Source organism: Astyanax mexicanus, chromosome 19, assembly GCF_023375975.1.
Source record: "Astyanax mexicanus isolate ESR-SI-001 chromosome 19, AstMex3_surface, whole genome shotgun sequence".
NCBI classification, from domain to species: domain Eukaryota; kingdom Metazoa; phylum Chordata; class Actinopteri; order Characiformes; family Acestrorhamphidae; genus Astyanax; species Astyanax mexicanus.
Window position 1 is genome coordinate 18,466,944 of NC_064426.1, and position 15,483 is coordinate 18,482,426.

General features: G+C 39.8%; 1 protein-coding gene across 1 annotated transcript in view; it reads right to left on the reverse strand.

Moving 5' to 3' along the window:
- syt3 (synaptotagmin III) overlaps window positions 1-15,483 on the reverse strand; it is a 139,380-nt gene that overhangs the window by 41,853 nt on the left and 82,044 nt on the right. The window contains exons 7-9 of the mRNA XM_022674037.2: window positions 10,523-10,741; window positions 5,765-5,885; window positions 2,764-2,935 (exon numbers count right to left, since the gene is read on the reverse strand). Coding sequence (XP_022529758.1) covers window positions 2,764-2,935; window positions 5,765-5,885; window positions 10,523-10,741 — 512 coding nt within the window. The remainder of the gene's footprint in view (window positions 1-2,763; window positions 2,936-5,764; window positions 5,886-10,522; window positions 10,742-15,483) is intronic.

A 15,483-nucleotide genomic window follows, 5' to 3' on the forward strand; every position in this document is an offset into this window, starting at 1 on the left:
ACTTCTCAAACCGAGTAGGCTAGTCCACACAAGTCCTTAAATAGAGTAGTCTAGTCCATATAATCACCCATCAAACAGGGTAGGCCAGTCTACTCTATGACTCCTACGACAACGACTAATATTTCTATGACTCTTTGGACACAATAGACCAGTCCACTCTACAACTCCTTACAAACAGTACACCTGTCCACTCTGACTCCCAAACAGATTAGACCAGTCCATTCTACGAATCCTACAAATTTCCAACAACTCAAGTGAAAGATACTGTATAAGACACTATCAATTACTAAAAACTAGGAGTAGTTGATTTTATTTAAAAATGTGTTTCAGGGGCCATTAAACCTTTTAGACTGTTAACAACTAAAGCTCTAACAGATTCCATCTTTTCCAATTGGTTTCACAGAGAGGGATTAAGTCTAGTCTTGGACTACACAGCATTTAAAATGGAGATTTCCCATTGAAAGGAAAATATAGTCTATGACTAGACTTATCCCTTGTCTAGGAAACTGACCTTAAGTAAATATTTTACACCCTGAAATGAACCAGAACTCAAAAACAACTAGTTAGAGGTGCATTCTGTTGGTAACTGAGTAAAGCTATTAGAGTTTATAGTTAACTCTACAACTCTTCAGAGAGGATCAGCCCATTGTATGAGTCTAGTCCACTCTGCAACTTTTTAAAACTGATATGTGTTCACTTAGAAATGGACCAGTCCATACTTTGATTACTTAAACTATGACTTAAACTATGAGTACACCAGTCATTTATTTGACTCCTCAAACAAAGTAAGCCAAGGATCCTCAAATCTTAGGCAGGTAAAAGTGGCCCAAATCCTATTGTTATCCCTAATTTGGGCCATTTCAATATGTGGTATTACAGTCTGATACATAACGATTTGCAGCAACGTGACTCTGTCTGAACAGCCAGATCAGCGAACAACACAATTCATACAAATGTCAAGGACAAGGAATAAACCTGTGAGGAGACAAGGAAAAACTGAGAATTGCAGCTAGTGAGGGGTTCAGAGTAACAAGAAGAATAACAAGGTAAAGCTAGGTAAATAGCTCCTGCAATTCTGTCATGGATAAAATGGAAACTTATACCCAATCCCATTTTACCACTAGCCCTACCCCTTTGTTTTGCATGTGAATGTCCAGGGGTAGTGTGTCCCGTTTCTTTTTAGGCTGAAGGGGTAGGGGAAAGAGTTATAGCTACATGGCCCTTCAAACAGAGATTTTTCAGAGGCCCACATCTTCAAACAGAGGGCTCAGAATAACTGACAAGATGGCGGCACAAGCGACCAAAGAAATCCACAAATGTAAGTATTTTTTTGCTCTCCCACAGCTTTCCGAGATTCAGTAATTTTGTGCTTTTTGCCCATCATTCTTTACAACGGGCGCTTCAGGGCATCCACTTGCCCCTGCAGATAAACCGCTTTTTACACCCTTAATCAGGGTCAAAGTAGCTCCACACCTCATTGGTAGAATCCGGAGAGCCCTGACATTCAAAACCAGGCATTAATAACATAAAAAGTGCACAAGAAGCTACTGTTTACAACCTGTAGTGTAACCTTATCTCCGTGCATGACTTTACTTTATGATGGCAGGGCCTGGAGATTAGCTTACGCTACAGGTTGTAAACAGTGAATCTTAATAAACTTCTCGTGCACTTTTAAAGTTATTAATGCCTTATGTTAAATGTCAGGGCACTTCAGATTCTACCAATGAGGTTTGGAGCTACTTTGACCCTGATTAACGGTTTAAAAAGCGGTTTATCTGCAGGGGTAAAAGGATGCCCAGAAGCGCCCGTTGTAAAGAGAGTGCTGGGCAAAATGCACAAAATTACTGGAGCTGTGGAAGAGCGGAGGTGGGCTATTCAACATAGGTTAGTACTCTTTATCATGTTTTACTGCACCTAAAGTCAATTTTACACCGAAGTTCTCCTTTAAGAATTATGATAGTCCAAAAATTACCTTAGTTTAATGTTTAGTTTCAATGTTTTATGGCCATTTTCTTCATATCAAGCGTAAAAAAATTGCTAGTAGTTCATCTCAGTAGCGTGCTGGCTAGCTAGCTAACTTTCCCGTTCCGGCTTAAATGATGCAGCAGATAGCAAAGGCAGCAGCATTTAAGGTGGAACAGACAAATAAAACTTAAAAAAAGCTTATTTCAGCTTCCCATCACAGGGGAATTAAGGAATGAACAATAATAATGAATTGCTGTACCACCTGCCCTCTTTCTGAGAACATATTACGCCCTAAAGTTAACTAGTTAGACAGCAGCTAGGTTGCTGAACTTTAAACGCTACACTGCCATAGCTATATATCTGTGTTGGGTGCTTGAACGGTCGTCTGAGTTCTTTGGGTTGAGGATTTCTCCCCTTCCCCTTGGAACTCTGTTTTATGGGTTAAGGTTAAACTCGAAAACAAGGGGTAGAGATACAAAAGGGAAATTGAAATTGGGCCCCTAATGTAAATGTTGTGTTAGTTACATAACGAGAACCATTCAGACATGAATCCAACATCTTAGATTTGGATCACATTAAAAAGAAAGATTAAACATTGAATTTCGTCAGAAAATTGGATTCAGGCCATTTTTACCTTCTGTGTGAATGTCGCTTTGGTGACAACACCTGTCAACAGTCTGATGGACCACTCAGAGCCTCAGAATACTGTATTCTGTATTTTTTTTGACTTAAAAAGAAACAGATTGCAAAAAAATTGAGTATGAAATCAGGACTATAACTTCAGAAGAAAAAGCATACCAGTCGTAGTCCATGACGGCGATGATCAGGGACACACTCTCGATGTTTTCGTTAGGGATGTCGAAGACTAGAGCTTCGTTGTAGGTGGGGTTCAGTGTGTTCTTCTTAATGGAGGTTTTCCTCTTCTTCAGCCTGCGACCCTCGCAAACCAGAGACGCCTTCACGTACGGGTCTAGAAAGTAAGAGAGAGAAAGAGAGAGAGAGAGGAAGAGAAGAGGCTGAGTGAAAAGGAGCAATACGGCAATAAAACTAATGTTAATGCTAATAGCGGTGTCGATAATTACGCTAATAGTGAAGACAATAGCACCGGCTAGCATGACCGGTCTAGTAAAGAGTATAATGGCACTCCTTCTGAATGTCATCCCATCAAAGGGTGCAGCGTGATAATGCTGCATAATTGCGTCCTCCGAGAGAATTCATTATTTCATTAGTCCGAGGCTGCCTATGATAATTAAATTAACCAGCGCTGATTGCAATTGTCTCTCGTCTATCACACTTTGATGTTAATGCCATGACGCAACGTTTCTGACATCTAGCTCTTGCTCTTCTATTCCTGGTCTGGTGGAGTTCAGGCTAGATGCGCTCCTCTGACCTTCAGTGTTATTTTTCCTCTTGTTTTTTTTGAAGTGTGGGCTGGTATTAGGATGGTAATGATGCAGGGCTGTAGCACGTCTGAGCCTTAATGATGTCTGAGATAATAATGAGGCTGTGAATTCATTACTGTGTGTGTGTGGGGGTGTGTGTGTTTTTGTCAGTTTGTTTTTGTTTATGTTTACGAATTTAAGAGAAATTCAGAGTAAAAATCAGATGAACAAACCCTGATAGTAAAGGTATGTTGAATCAGTGTTTGTGCATGTCAAATTTAGATTCATCCAACATTGATTTAGAGTTCAATATTGAATAGAATCATTTAAAGGTGTCCTTTTTCTTGTTCTTTGTGAAATACTATAGGTCTATCTGAGTTGTGATGCTGCACATAAAACTGTTCCTCAACCTTAATTATCTGCAGTATCTAGTAAAAGAAAATATTCAGAAAAACGAGTCGATCAGGAAAAGCACAGTGTCTACGTCAATCCGTGAATTAGTATTCATGGCCTCGCCCAGCTCGGCTCGGGACCACCCACAGGTTGGATGAAGCCAGGCAGTTACACTGTCTCATCAGACAGGACAAAAAAACGGCGCTTGGAAGAGCATGGCAAGTTCGTTCCTGTGTTATTTGTGCAAATAACACAACAGTGTTCTATGTTTTGCCCAATAATTCAGGGCTAAGGAACAAATGGTTAGAATTTGTCTATGAAACACCACCAGCGAAGTACAATTGTGATAGGTAGGTGTATTTTTAGAACAGTTCTGTTCACATTAGTTAAAAGTAGAAATCCCCCGGAGATCCTATGTAAACATATGATGTAAACATGCAGAGGCATTTAGTCCAGGTCCAGAAAGTAATAATTCCACCCTGGAGGTTTACATAGGATCTCCGGTGAATTTTGTGTTTTACAGAGACTCTAAAACTAGATCAGTGGCTGAACTGCACTTAGCAGAACATTACACATGTTGTAAAGACATATGACACATATGACATTACAAAGACTGTTATTAGTGTAAAAATGCCTTTATTTTAAAATGTTTCTAACTGTCTCACTTACGGTGGCCGAGAAAGCCCAACGCAGTGCAAATTGAAAAGCGCTGCAAAAGCACAAAACACATCCATCAAAATTACAACACAGGCGCAGCAAATAGAAAAACGCGCTGCAAAAAGAAAAACGCGCTGCAAATAGAACCACAACACAACGGAAGTGAGTCACAACACAACGGAATTTTCCCGGGGGACCTTAAAAGATACTGTACCAGCTAAGCTGCGTCTTCAGTAACGTCTCGGACTTCACTATGTGTACAAAGGACAATAAGTGGCAAACAAGGCGTTTTGTGAAGCAGAACTTTTAATAATATGCACACAACCGTGGTAATCACAGGTAATAAACATTACTTACTTTTCAGAAGCTTGTTTGCCACTTACTGTCCTTTGTATACAACTGGTACAGCATCTTTTAAGGTCCCCCGGGAAAATTCCGTTGTGTTGTGACTCACTTCTGTTGTGTTGTGGTTCTATTTGAAGCGCGTTTTTCTATTTGCTGCGCGTTTTTCTTTTTGCAGCGCGTTTTTCTATTTGCTGCGCCTGTGTTGTAATTTTGATGGATGTGTTTTGTGCTTTTGCAGCGCTTTTCTATTTGCACTGCGCTGGGCTTTCTCGGCCACCGTACTCACTGCCTTACAGTGCTTACAGCCAATCAGAGGTGATATGTTTGCCTTTTTGATAAAAAATTTTGTTTCTTCCCCAACTCCTCCATCGGTTATATCGGATCACTGGAGCACCTTTTTTTTTCACAAAAAACAGCTCACATGGCATTCATTCATTCTAGAGACCACAACTACACATTTTATGTGCATGAAAATGAATGAAAAAACGATGGAATGAGACCTTTAATAATCGTACTTTATGTACGTTGTGATTATATTCTATCCTTATAGCTATTTAGTGTTCCTTTAACCTTTAAATGGACGTTGATTCGGGGTCCGAGTGTCAATACTTACACTCTGTATGGTAGTCTCTCCTGATGACAGTATATGTGTGAGATTATTCATGTTGGCTGTTAAATAAATCCATTTTATGAAAATAATTATCACTTTTTGTATTTTTTTTTGTTGCAGTATAGTAAAAAGGTATTGAAAATAGTACTGTTTGGATATTAGTATCAAATTCAAGGTATCAAAAAATTTAAACCGTACCCAGCCCTAGCCATAATTCTGTACGTGTACATACGTATTTATATGTATACATGCATATGTATACATATCTTTAAAGCTATATATAGAAATACTCTATATGGGACACACTGACACATGCAGATGAGCCATAAAAACAAATGTGCACGTGTGTAATATGTGTGTGTGTATATCTGTGTGTATGTGTGTGTGTGTGTGTGTGTGTGTTTGTGTGTACCTGAGAAGCCTGTCAGGTCCATGGCTTTGAGGTTGGTGGCCTTGATGATAGTGACAGTCAGTCGGCCAGCTGTTGGCAAGTAACACAGTGAGAAATTCAACTCCCCCAGGTCAGCTTTTTCCTGCATGGAACACACACACACACACACACACACACACACACACACACACACACACACACAGTAGAGATCACAGTATCAGAGCCCAAGTCCATGACACACTTATACTGTATATCTGCTGACTTAAGAGTGTGGAGCAAACTGTGAGTCAGAAAATATCCCTTTCTCTCTCTCTCTCTCTCTCTCTTTCTCTTTCTTATATTGTATTATAATCCATTCTGTATATTAATTTTATTCGAGCTTCATACTGGATATTACTATAAATAGAGCCTCATTTTGAAGATCAATGTTATTAGAATGTCCTTCTAGATATTAATGAAATTAATGCTACCAGAGCTTTATTAATTAGAGATTCATTCTGGATATTAATGTAATTAATTAGAGCTTCAATCTAGAGTGTTATAAGAGCTTCATTCTAAGTGTGCTGGCAAAATCACGACTGACCCCTCACATCCTCTTCCAGACTCTCCCCTCTGATAGAAGGCTTCAACCCATCAAAACCAGTACAACAAAACATGCTAACAGCTTCTTCCCCAGAGCTGTAGCACTCCTTAACCACAGTGGACACCTTTGAGTCTCCAGACCTCGTAGACTTGTACTGACTGGATTTTACACTTGCACTATGCTTATTTGCACAGCTGTACAGATATTATTCTGTAATTTTAACATCATCTGCAACTTTCTATAAACATTATTTTAACTTGCCTCTAAATATTTGGACACAATTATATCCATATGTGTACAGTATAGATGTTATTTATCTCTTAGCTCCTAATGCTCTTCAGTGCTCTTCATTCCTTTAGTACTTTTAATTATATTTTTTATTATATTTATTGTTTATAGTACCTTGTAGTGTAATGTTTGTCAACAGTCTCTGGCAAATTCCTTATATGTGTAACATACTTGGTGAAATAAAGTGATTCTGATTCTGATGATTATGTGGTGCAGGGGTTCAGCTGAAGGCTGGAGAATGTCTCCTCCAGAATAAATGAAACAATTCCTTGGCTTGCCTAGGGTTGCCAGATTTAGATCAAGCCTTTGTGAGACCAGCTGGGATGCCAGCTTCTGCAATCTGAAAATGTGCAGGATCTACAGGCCTATCTACAACATATGTGTGTAAATGTGCTGCAGGATGCCATATAGAACTTGCTGCTTTCATCTCAATCATATAACTTGATGTAATGTGGTCAGGATGTAATTTTCTTATCTTGGCATGCTGATTGGTTGTGATGAGAACTTTAATCCTTCATTTGCTGTAAAGCAACACACTGCCCTAAATAACAGTGTGATGATCTGGGAAGCCCTTGCATACGACAGTCAGTCACTCCTAGTAGTAATACGAGGGACAGTAACAGCTCAGACACATGTTGAATCAGGATAATGCTCACTTACACACAGCTATTGTTTTCAAGGAATGTCTCCTCCAGAATGAATAAAGCAATTCATTGGCTTGCCTAGGGTTGCCAGATTTTTAAACCAATTCAGCAACAAGCCGGGATGCCAGCTTGAGCAATCTGAGAATGTGCAGGATCTACAGGCCCAGATGCAACATCTGTCGCTAAATGTTCTGCAGGATGCGAGAGAGAACATGGAAGCCTCCGTTCACAATTATATCTCTCTTATTAGAGCATCATTATTTTTTAAAGGTAAAGCTGAATTCAGGATGTTCTACATTTTCTCCAGTAAATCTGATTTTGGTTTAAGGGGGTTTAAGTAGGGAATCTATCAGTATAAAGCTGATGATCATGTGGTGCAGGTGTTCAGATGAAGGCCGACTTTTTCTTTTTTTTTTTTCCTCGTTCTTTCTCTTTTTACTACTCAGTGTGATTCACCAGCATTGATGAAAAGAGGAGCAAGGACAGAGGCAAACGCTATGCCACTAAGCCTGGATACTTCATTAAAAACAGCACACTTCAGAAGCAGAAAGAGCGAGAGAGCAGTGTGTGCATGCTTTTTAGTGTGGAGCTTCATTACTCTAACGGGTCCAGCTGTGAACATTTTTCAAACGGAGATGTTGGGCCTTGAGTGATTATTATGGAGATTAATGGAGAAATCAAGGCCAAGGTCCTTCGAACGCGTCACTTAAAATCCAGAATATGTTCAATGTTCAAATGTTTGTTGAACCCATTGCTGATACAGATGCAGATGCACACACCTTGTCTATTCCTTGCACAGAAGTATTATTTAGAAGCTTTATTCGCCTATGTCACCATTGTGTACCAAAACGAGGCTGTGGGGTACAGAAGAAGCGTTGTACCTCTGGGTACTAGCAATGCAGCCTCACTAAGCGAGTGTAAATAAAGGGAAGACACACCAACTACACAAACTGATGTTAAGGTTTGAGTCGGGTAAAAAAAAAAAAGTCCAAAAGTGAAAACAAGCTGACCCAATTTTTTTTAACGTTTTAACGTTAGAACATCTATGAGCATCTATCAGCTTTACAGTGAAGGCACCCAGGTGAGTAAACTAGAAGAAAACAGTGCTGACTCGACAACATTAATGCAAATGGGATGGAACGGGTGGGAGTTGGTTTTACAGGGGGGGAGAATTTTGTCTTTTTTTATATGTCTACAGAGGCGGGGCTGGCATCTCCTCGAGCCGTGGCTCTAAGCCTGCAATCAGGATGGTTGAGATTCAGCACGTTCTTCAGCACGCAGGCTCAGAAAGGCACGACCTTCATTAATTAAATCTCCCCCCACCCCCCCTCCCCCCACAGGTTTTCCTTTTAAGGCGATGCCCTGTTCCTGATTTGATTTCCTCCCAGCCTCTCTGGAAGCTCCCCCAAGGACACATCAGCATCAGCTCTACCAGCTTCACACCCACAGATCTGTCACTTCATCACCTCCTGCATCTTAGACCAGCGTGCATGAAATATACGATCTCTGTTATATAACTCAATAGTATTTACATTTTCAATCGAGTACAATAAATAATAGCTGAATTATGTAATATTTAGGCCTCCCAGCATTCTCCCTCATCCCCAGGCTGGCATAGCAAACAATAACACTGAAATTTTCATACAGTAAGAAACAACACGCCATGCATCTCTGAATGCTTTTACACATGTTAAGATTCGTAGCTACAAAACCATCAATTCTGCTTTCTACCAGTCCCGCCATAAGTTTATGATCTTAAGCTTAGCCGTACTTGGGTTCAGTAGCAGGACAATGACGCAAAGCACACAAAAACTAAACGAAGGTATTGGAGTTGTCTAGTCAAAGTCTGATTGAGATGTTGTTGCATGACCCTAAACAGGCCGTTCATGCTGAAAAAAAACAAAAAACAATATGGCTGAACTAAAACAATTCAGTCAAGAAGTAAAGAAGAGTGAGACGAAATTCCTCCACAGAGATGTGAAAGACTTGCTGCCAGTTATCGCAAACACTTTTTGATTAAAGTTGTTGCCGCCAAGGGTGGCACAACCAAGTTATTAGGTTTAGGGGACATTGTTAGTGCACTAGCCACAGGTCTAGCACAGTTACTGTGCCATTAGCATCACTACCACAGTGTTAGCCTCTCTCAGCATTGCTATCGTGAAGTTACAATCAAAACCATACCGGCTGCTGGCTTTGCGCAGCACTGTTACCGTGACATTAGCATCACTCTTATAGTGTTAGCCTCATCCAGCATCACTTTTGTGGTGTTAGCATTGCTAATGCTCTGAGATCAAGGCATGAGGACACTAATAGTTGCACACCTTATCCAACTAATAAACTAACTGCCTTTGCTGATGTGAGGTGGGTGTGTTACAGCATTAATGGCTTAATGTTCCTAAATTCCTAAATTTCCTTCGGGATAAATAAAGTATCTATCTATCTATCTATCTATCTATCTATGTATCTATCTATCTATCTATCTATCTATCTATCTATCTATCTATCATCTAATATAGTAAAACAATGAAACACAAACTTCTCTCATTTATTGTACTGCATGATAAACTGCATCAGAATCTTCATAAGATCAAGAAACATATTTCTAAGCCGATTTGGAAAAGCTCATTCATTCTGCCCATTGAGAAATTCAGCTTACACAAGGAAAACCAAATATGGGCATACCGAGGACTACAGAATGATGCCCTGATGAACTGCAGTGGCTATATGTACAGGTTAATCATGGAAATGGTTTATTGATGTGTGTAGTGTGAACATGAAAATGAGTGTAGTTTTACAATGATAATTGAATTGTACTCATGTTAATCTGTTTATTTCAACCTTTGGAAATTGATGTCGTACAAACTTGTAAGTGGCCTACCATTTAAAAGTGGCACCGCATGCAACATGACAATTTCATATCAGTGGAGTGGGTTTCATAAGTAATGGGTGTAGTGTAACCATGGAAACGGGCGTATCGATTTGAATTTCAGGGGTGTAGCTGATTCCCCCGCAGGCTCTGGCTGAGTTTGATTCGGTTCGTTGGGAAGCAGTATCTCATCTTTGTGACGTGATGCTGTAGAGGTTTCTGCAAATGACAAATTCCAGACAAACAAACCGCTAAATGCTAATTAAATGAACGCAGAGCAGAGCGGATGTAATGCAGCTTACATAAGCCTCTGAGCAGATGTTGCTAACTGTCTGTGTGTGTGTGTGTGTGTCAGTGTGTGTGTGTGTTTGCCAGTATGTGAATATTCTCCATCTTACCGCCGTCCCTTCCACAATATCCCTCCAGATGGGTTTCTCGCCGGTGCCCTCGCTGAAGTCCAGCAGGTTGTCCACCACCACCTGGCCGATGAGGTCGTGTCTGGAGAAGCGGTCAAAGTCGTAGACGGAGAAATGCAGCTTCCTCGAGTGCAGCTCGGCCAGCGGCACGCCAAACTGAAACGTCTCATTAAACACAGGGTTCAGAGTCTTCCTGTGGACCTGAAAGAGAGAGAGAGAAAGAGAGAGTTCTTATACACTCATTTTTCAAATAAAAAAGAATCGCCCAAAAGGAATCCACTGAGAGGAATGAAACTTGGTGGATAGTCATGCAAGACTGTCATAAAGTGACTCAGAATGACAGAATGATGAGTTCCATTATTGTCTTGGTGGAGATGACCAACAAATCTGTGTATGGAGGATTTTTTTTTTTTTTGTAAGGGAACCTGAGCTCTCAATCTTCTGAGAGACTCTGCAGGATTGAGGGGGAGTTAGTTTCATGTTTGCTGTAGAGACATTCAGAATTTCACTCTTCCTCAGCATTGATCTAAATGAACATTTCTCAGTTCAGATAAAATCAACCTAGCGTTCTGGAATAAAGAATGCATGATAAATTGGATTGTAAATGTCTCAGCTTGGTTGTGAGGATTTCTGAATTCGAACTTTTGATGGGTATAAAAACTCAGGGCAGAAAAGCGCGGGTCTGTGTGTGTGCGTGTGTGTGTGTGAGAGAGAGAGAGAGAAATAGAGAGAGATCTCTAACCGGGTCTGAGCTGGAATTCTGAACCAGAGTGTCACTGCTGGACACTTTAAGAGCGCACCGTTTAATCATTCAGCCGGACGACAGATCAGTGCGTTGGGTGGGGGCGGGGCAGATTACGGCAGAAGTAGGGGTCAAACTTGGTGCCTTAATTAACTTGCGTTAAAAAAGTAGTAACGCGTTACTGATTCCACCGCGCGTTAACGCAATAACGTTGACAGCCCTAATATTTATTGAATGAAACATTCATAAAATACATGCAGATGGGTATCAGGTTCTTGTTGGGAGAGATTAATTGCTACTAACCAAGTTAGTAAATTGCTTAACAGCTAGCTGCTAATACTACGTTAAGTTAAGCAACAAAAGGGTTACAAGCCAGTAGCACTGAGCAACAAATCCCCACAATTTAGCAAATGTTACCTTGTGGAATTCTAAAGTTTAAACTGGAAGAAGTGTTTAATGCGCCATTATATATCCCTGCCACTCATGTTTACACTGACAGGACCTGTCATACTGGACCAGAATGTCTTTTTATAAACTTCTCAAAACAGTCTGCCACTTCTATATGACTCAAAGAGCCAATCAGAAATAAGCAAGGAAATTTTTTTTTCAGAGATAATATAGAAAATAGTTTTTCTGGCATTGAGAGACAGATACAGGTCTATAGAGGCTGTAGCGCCTTAAAACTCCAAAACACTGGTCGCAGAGCTGACATTTTTTTAGAAAACTCCGCCTATAATCAGCAGGTGATGCTCAGCATCAGCAGCAGTACAACTTAACCACAACTAGCCAGTGTCCAGCAGAGTGTAGAACAATGCGTTGGAGATGTGGAAGCACCTTCAGAAATCCAGGAACCAATGTGAAAATGGTGTGGATGTGACAGAAGGGGGAGGTGATGGCCTCTCTACCATGCATTTACACAACAAAAGTTAAACAATAGGTTTAGAAGATATAGGGCAATGTCCTCAGGATCCTAAAATTTTAGTCATCCTAGTGTTTTTAGCTTTAGTCACGTGTTACATGTCCAGAAGTCCTGGTGTCATGGTGCGGGGTGCAATTTTGTATAACGCTAGATCACTATTGGTCTTCATTACAGGCACTTTGGCAGCTCAATGTTACATTAATAAGGTCCCACAACCAGTGGCCCCACATTTTCTGATCATAAACCCCAGTGTTCTATTATGCTTCAACAGGACAATGCTCCACTCCAAATGCTGCTGCCATCTCAAGAGCTTGCCTTTAAAACACTTGACGATGCTACGCCATGTGTTAAAAAAAAAATCTGCAGGAACTGCGAGAGATTATTCAAGTTGCATTGGAAAGATCATAGTAGGCCACCCTTAAGAACCTCTACAACTGCAAATTAAGACCTCTGGCATGCATTACACACTACTACACACTGTATGTGAAGCTCAATAAATATTGCCCATATCAGTCTAGAATTGCGCTTCCTTAGGGACGCAAATATTTTTTTGCAACAATTCCTTTGACGATGAGTGTATATTAGCGTTATTCATGCATTTGAATCTAATATGATTCATATTTATTATACTGTTCTCAGGCTTTTTCTCAGGCTGCGCAACCAAAGATTTATTTGAAACATTATTTGTGATGCCGGTAAATTGCCCTGAAATGAGCAAGAAAGCGAGAGAGAGTGAGAGAAAGAGAGAGAGAGAGAGAGAGAGAGAGAGGGAACAGCAAGGGAACAAGTGAACAGTACCTGACTACATGAGCTAATAGACCCCAGATGTAAATATAAAGCCTTCAATATTTAATGGGAATGTGAGCGAGAGAGAAATACTGAGGACATAACAGAACGAGCGAGAGAGATTGAAAGTATGTGTGTGTGTTTGTGTGTGTGTGTGAGAGAGAGAGAGGGAAATAGAAAGAGAGTCAGAGAGAAGTAACAGATCAGGGGAAAGAAAGGAGGGAAGGAGCTGAGCTCTGGAGAGCCCAGACAGATGAGAAAACCCACCGAGGGAACCGTAACAGGGTGGTTATTGTGGGGGGAGTTTTACACACAGTCAGAGCAGCAGGAGAAACGCTGCTGACAGCTCGGAGGAAAAACAGCACCAACAGCTTAATGAAGCCTGAGAGGACAGGACAGGTTCACCCTTCACATTCTTAAGGCCTTTCTTAGATCCACTATATGGACAAAAGCATTGGGACACTTGCTCATTCTTTGTTTTTTTGGAAATCATGTGTATTAAAAGAAAAAAAAAAAACAGGTTTTGTTGGAATAGCTGTCTCTACTCTCCAAAGAAAGAGGCTTTTTATGGAGTGAATTTTGTGCTAAAAGGTTTACGTAAAAAAAAAAAAATCTGCAGTCAAAATAAAAATAAAAAAAGGACAAATTGTATGTTGCAAATTCAAAAGAGAAAAAATATATAACAAATACATATGTTTAAATATACTTGTTTACTTTATAATTTTTTGCAGTTATTTGAAAATTATTTCAGTTTGGATTTTGTCAATCATTGCTTTTATTTTGTTATTTTGTGAATTTTCTGTGGATATTTTTAGATTTTTCTGTTAAAGACTTCTGCTACTGAAATCTCTCGTTTGCTTCTGATTCAGTTTTTTTGCTTCTGAGTTTTGGCACAGTTTTCACAGGTGGGCGGGGCTTAGAAGAAGGCGGTCCCCTTAAATCTCCATTGGTCAGCTGGTTTTGGACTGCCGAGGGTTCAGGGTACCAGCTGTCAGTCCAAAACCAGCTGACCAATGGAGACTTAAGGGAAAATGCCTTCTTTTAAGCCCCGCCCCCCCCGTGAAAACTGTGCCAAAACTCAGAAGCAAAAAACTGAAGCAGAAGCAAACAAGAGATTCCAGAAGCAAAAGTCTTTGGCAGAAAAAACAATTCTACAGAAAACTCACAAAAAAAAACAGAAATAAAAGCAAAGACTGGCAAAATCCAAACTGAAATACTTTTCAAATAACTGCAAAAAATTATGAAGTAACCAAGTATATTTAAAAATATGTATTTGCTATATATTTTTGCTCTTTTGAATTTGCAACATACAATTCGTCCCTTTAATTTAAAAATGTTTGAGAGCAGATTTTATTTTTTACGTAAAACAAAACTCACTTCATACTTTCTAGATTTCTAGATTTTGGAGAACTGATGTGAGAATTTAATTGCAACATTAGTGAGATCAGGATGTTGGAAAATCCCCAAACCATTCCACTGCATCATTCCACACTTGCACTTTTCCACCACTTAATGCTGGAGGCTAAATACCCCTCAAGCCAATGCCTAGCTGTAGGCAATGTGCAAATAGCTACACATTTATCTGTTTCAGAGTCTTATTCTATTGGCAACACTGGGCATACTTTCTGGAGTCTAGACATGCTATTTGTGTTTATGTGCTTTTGCACATCTGTGTCAACAATGCATGTAACTTAAAGCAGCAGAATGCATTCATTAGCAAAGGTAAATAGCAAAGGTGCTTGTAAATATATCTACACCGATGGGCGTGGTTGTCTCGTAATGATGGTGGTGGTGTGTTCAGGCAATTTTCTGGCGTATTGCTATCTTGGCAACGGAAAACCCAGGTGCGCCACTGACAGAAATCAACTTATGTATTTCCACTCCAAGCATAAAACAAATCCATCCATCTGTTTTCTGTGAATCAGTTGAAGTGTGAAGTGGAATCATATGCTGCTATGAGCCATTTCGATGGCTCCCTTAATTGGGACACCATCCTGGCACCACCCCTCACCCAAGAGCTTTGGATAGTACACAGCAGGATTAGCTAGCAGACTTTCTCTGATGGAGGGATCTGTACCTACTGTCTGTGGAAAGTCAGCAGATAAGGAAGATGTAGATACTTCAACTTCTTAAATAATAATTTTAGTACTTCTAGCTTGTTTGTGTTTTGCTATTTAGTTAACACTAACTTGTAGTAAATGCCAAAAATAGAGTGAGATATGGTGAGATACTTTTGTTTGTGCAAATTAACATGTTCTAACTAATCAGTGTAGAAGACTTACAAAGACATTTTGGTACCACTTTAAAATAAGACTACCTTTATAAAGGGTTTATAAATGGTTTACATGGTTTAGTTTATTAATAGTTACTAATTAGGTTGTAAATGCCTTAAAAATCATTAATAATAAGTTATAACACATACGTAGAATGGGTAACAATATATATAGATGGCTGTGGGTTCACTATTTGACGAACAACAGGTCATTGTTGCGCTTT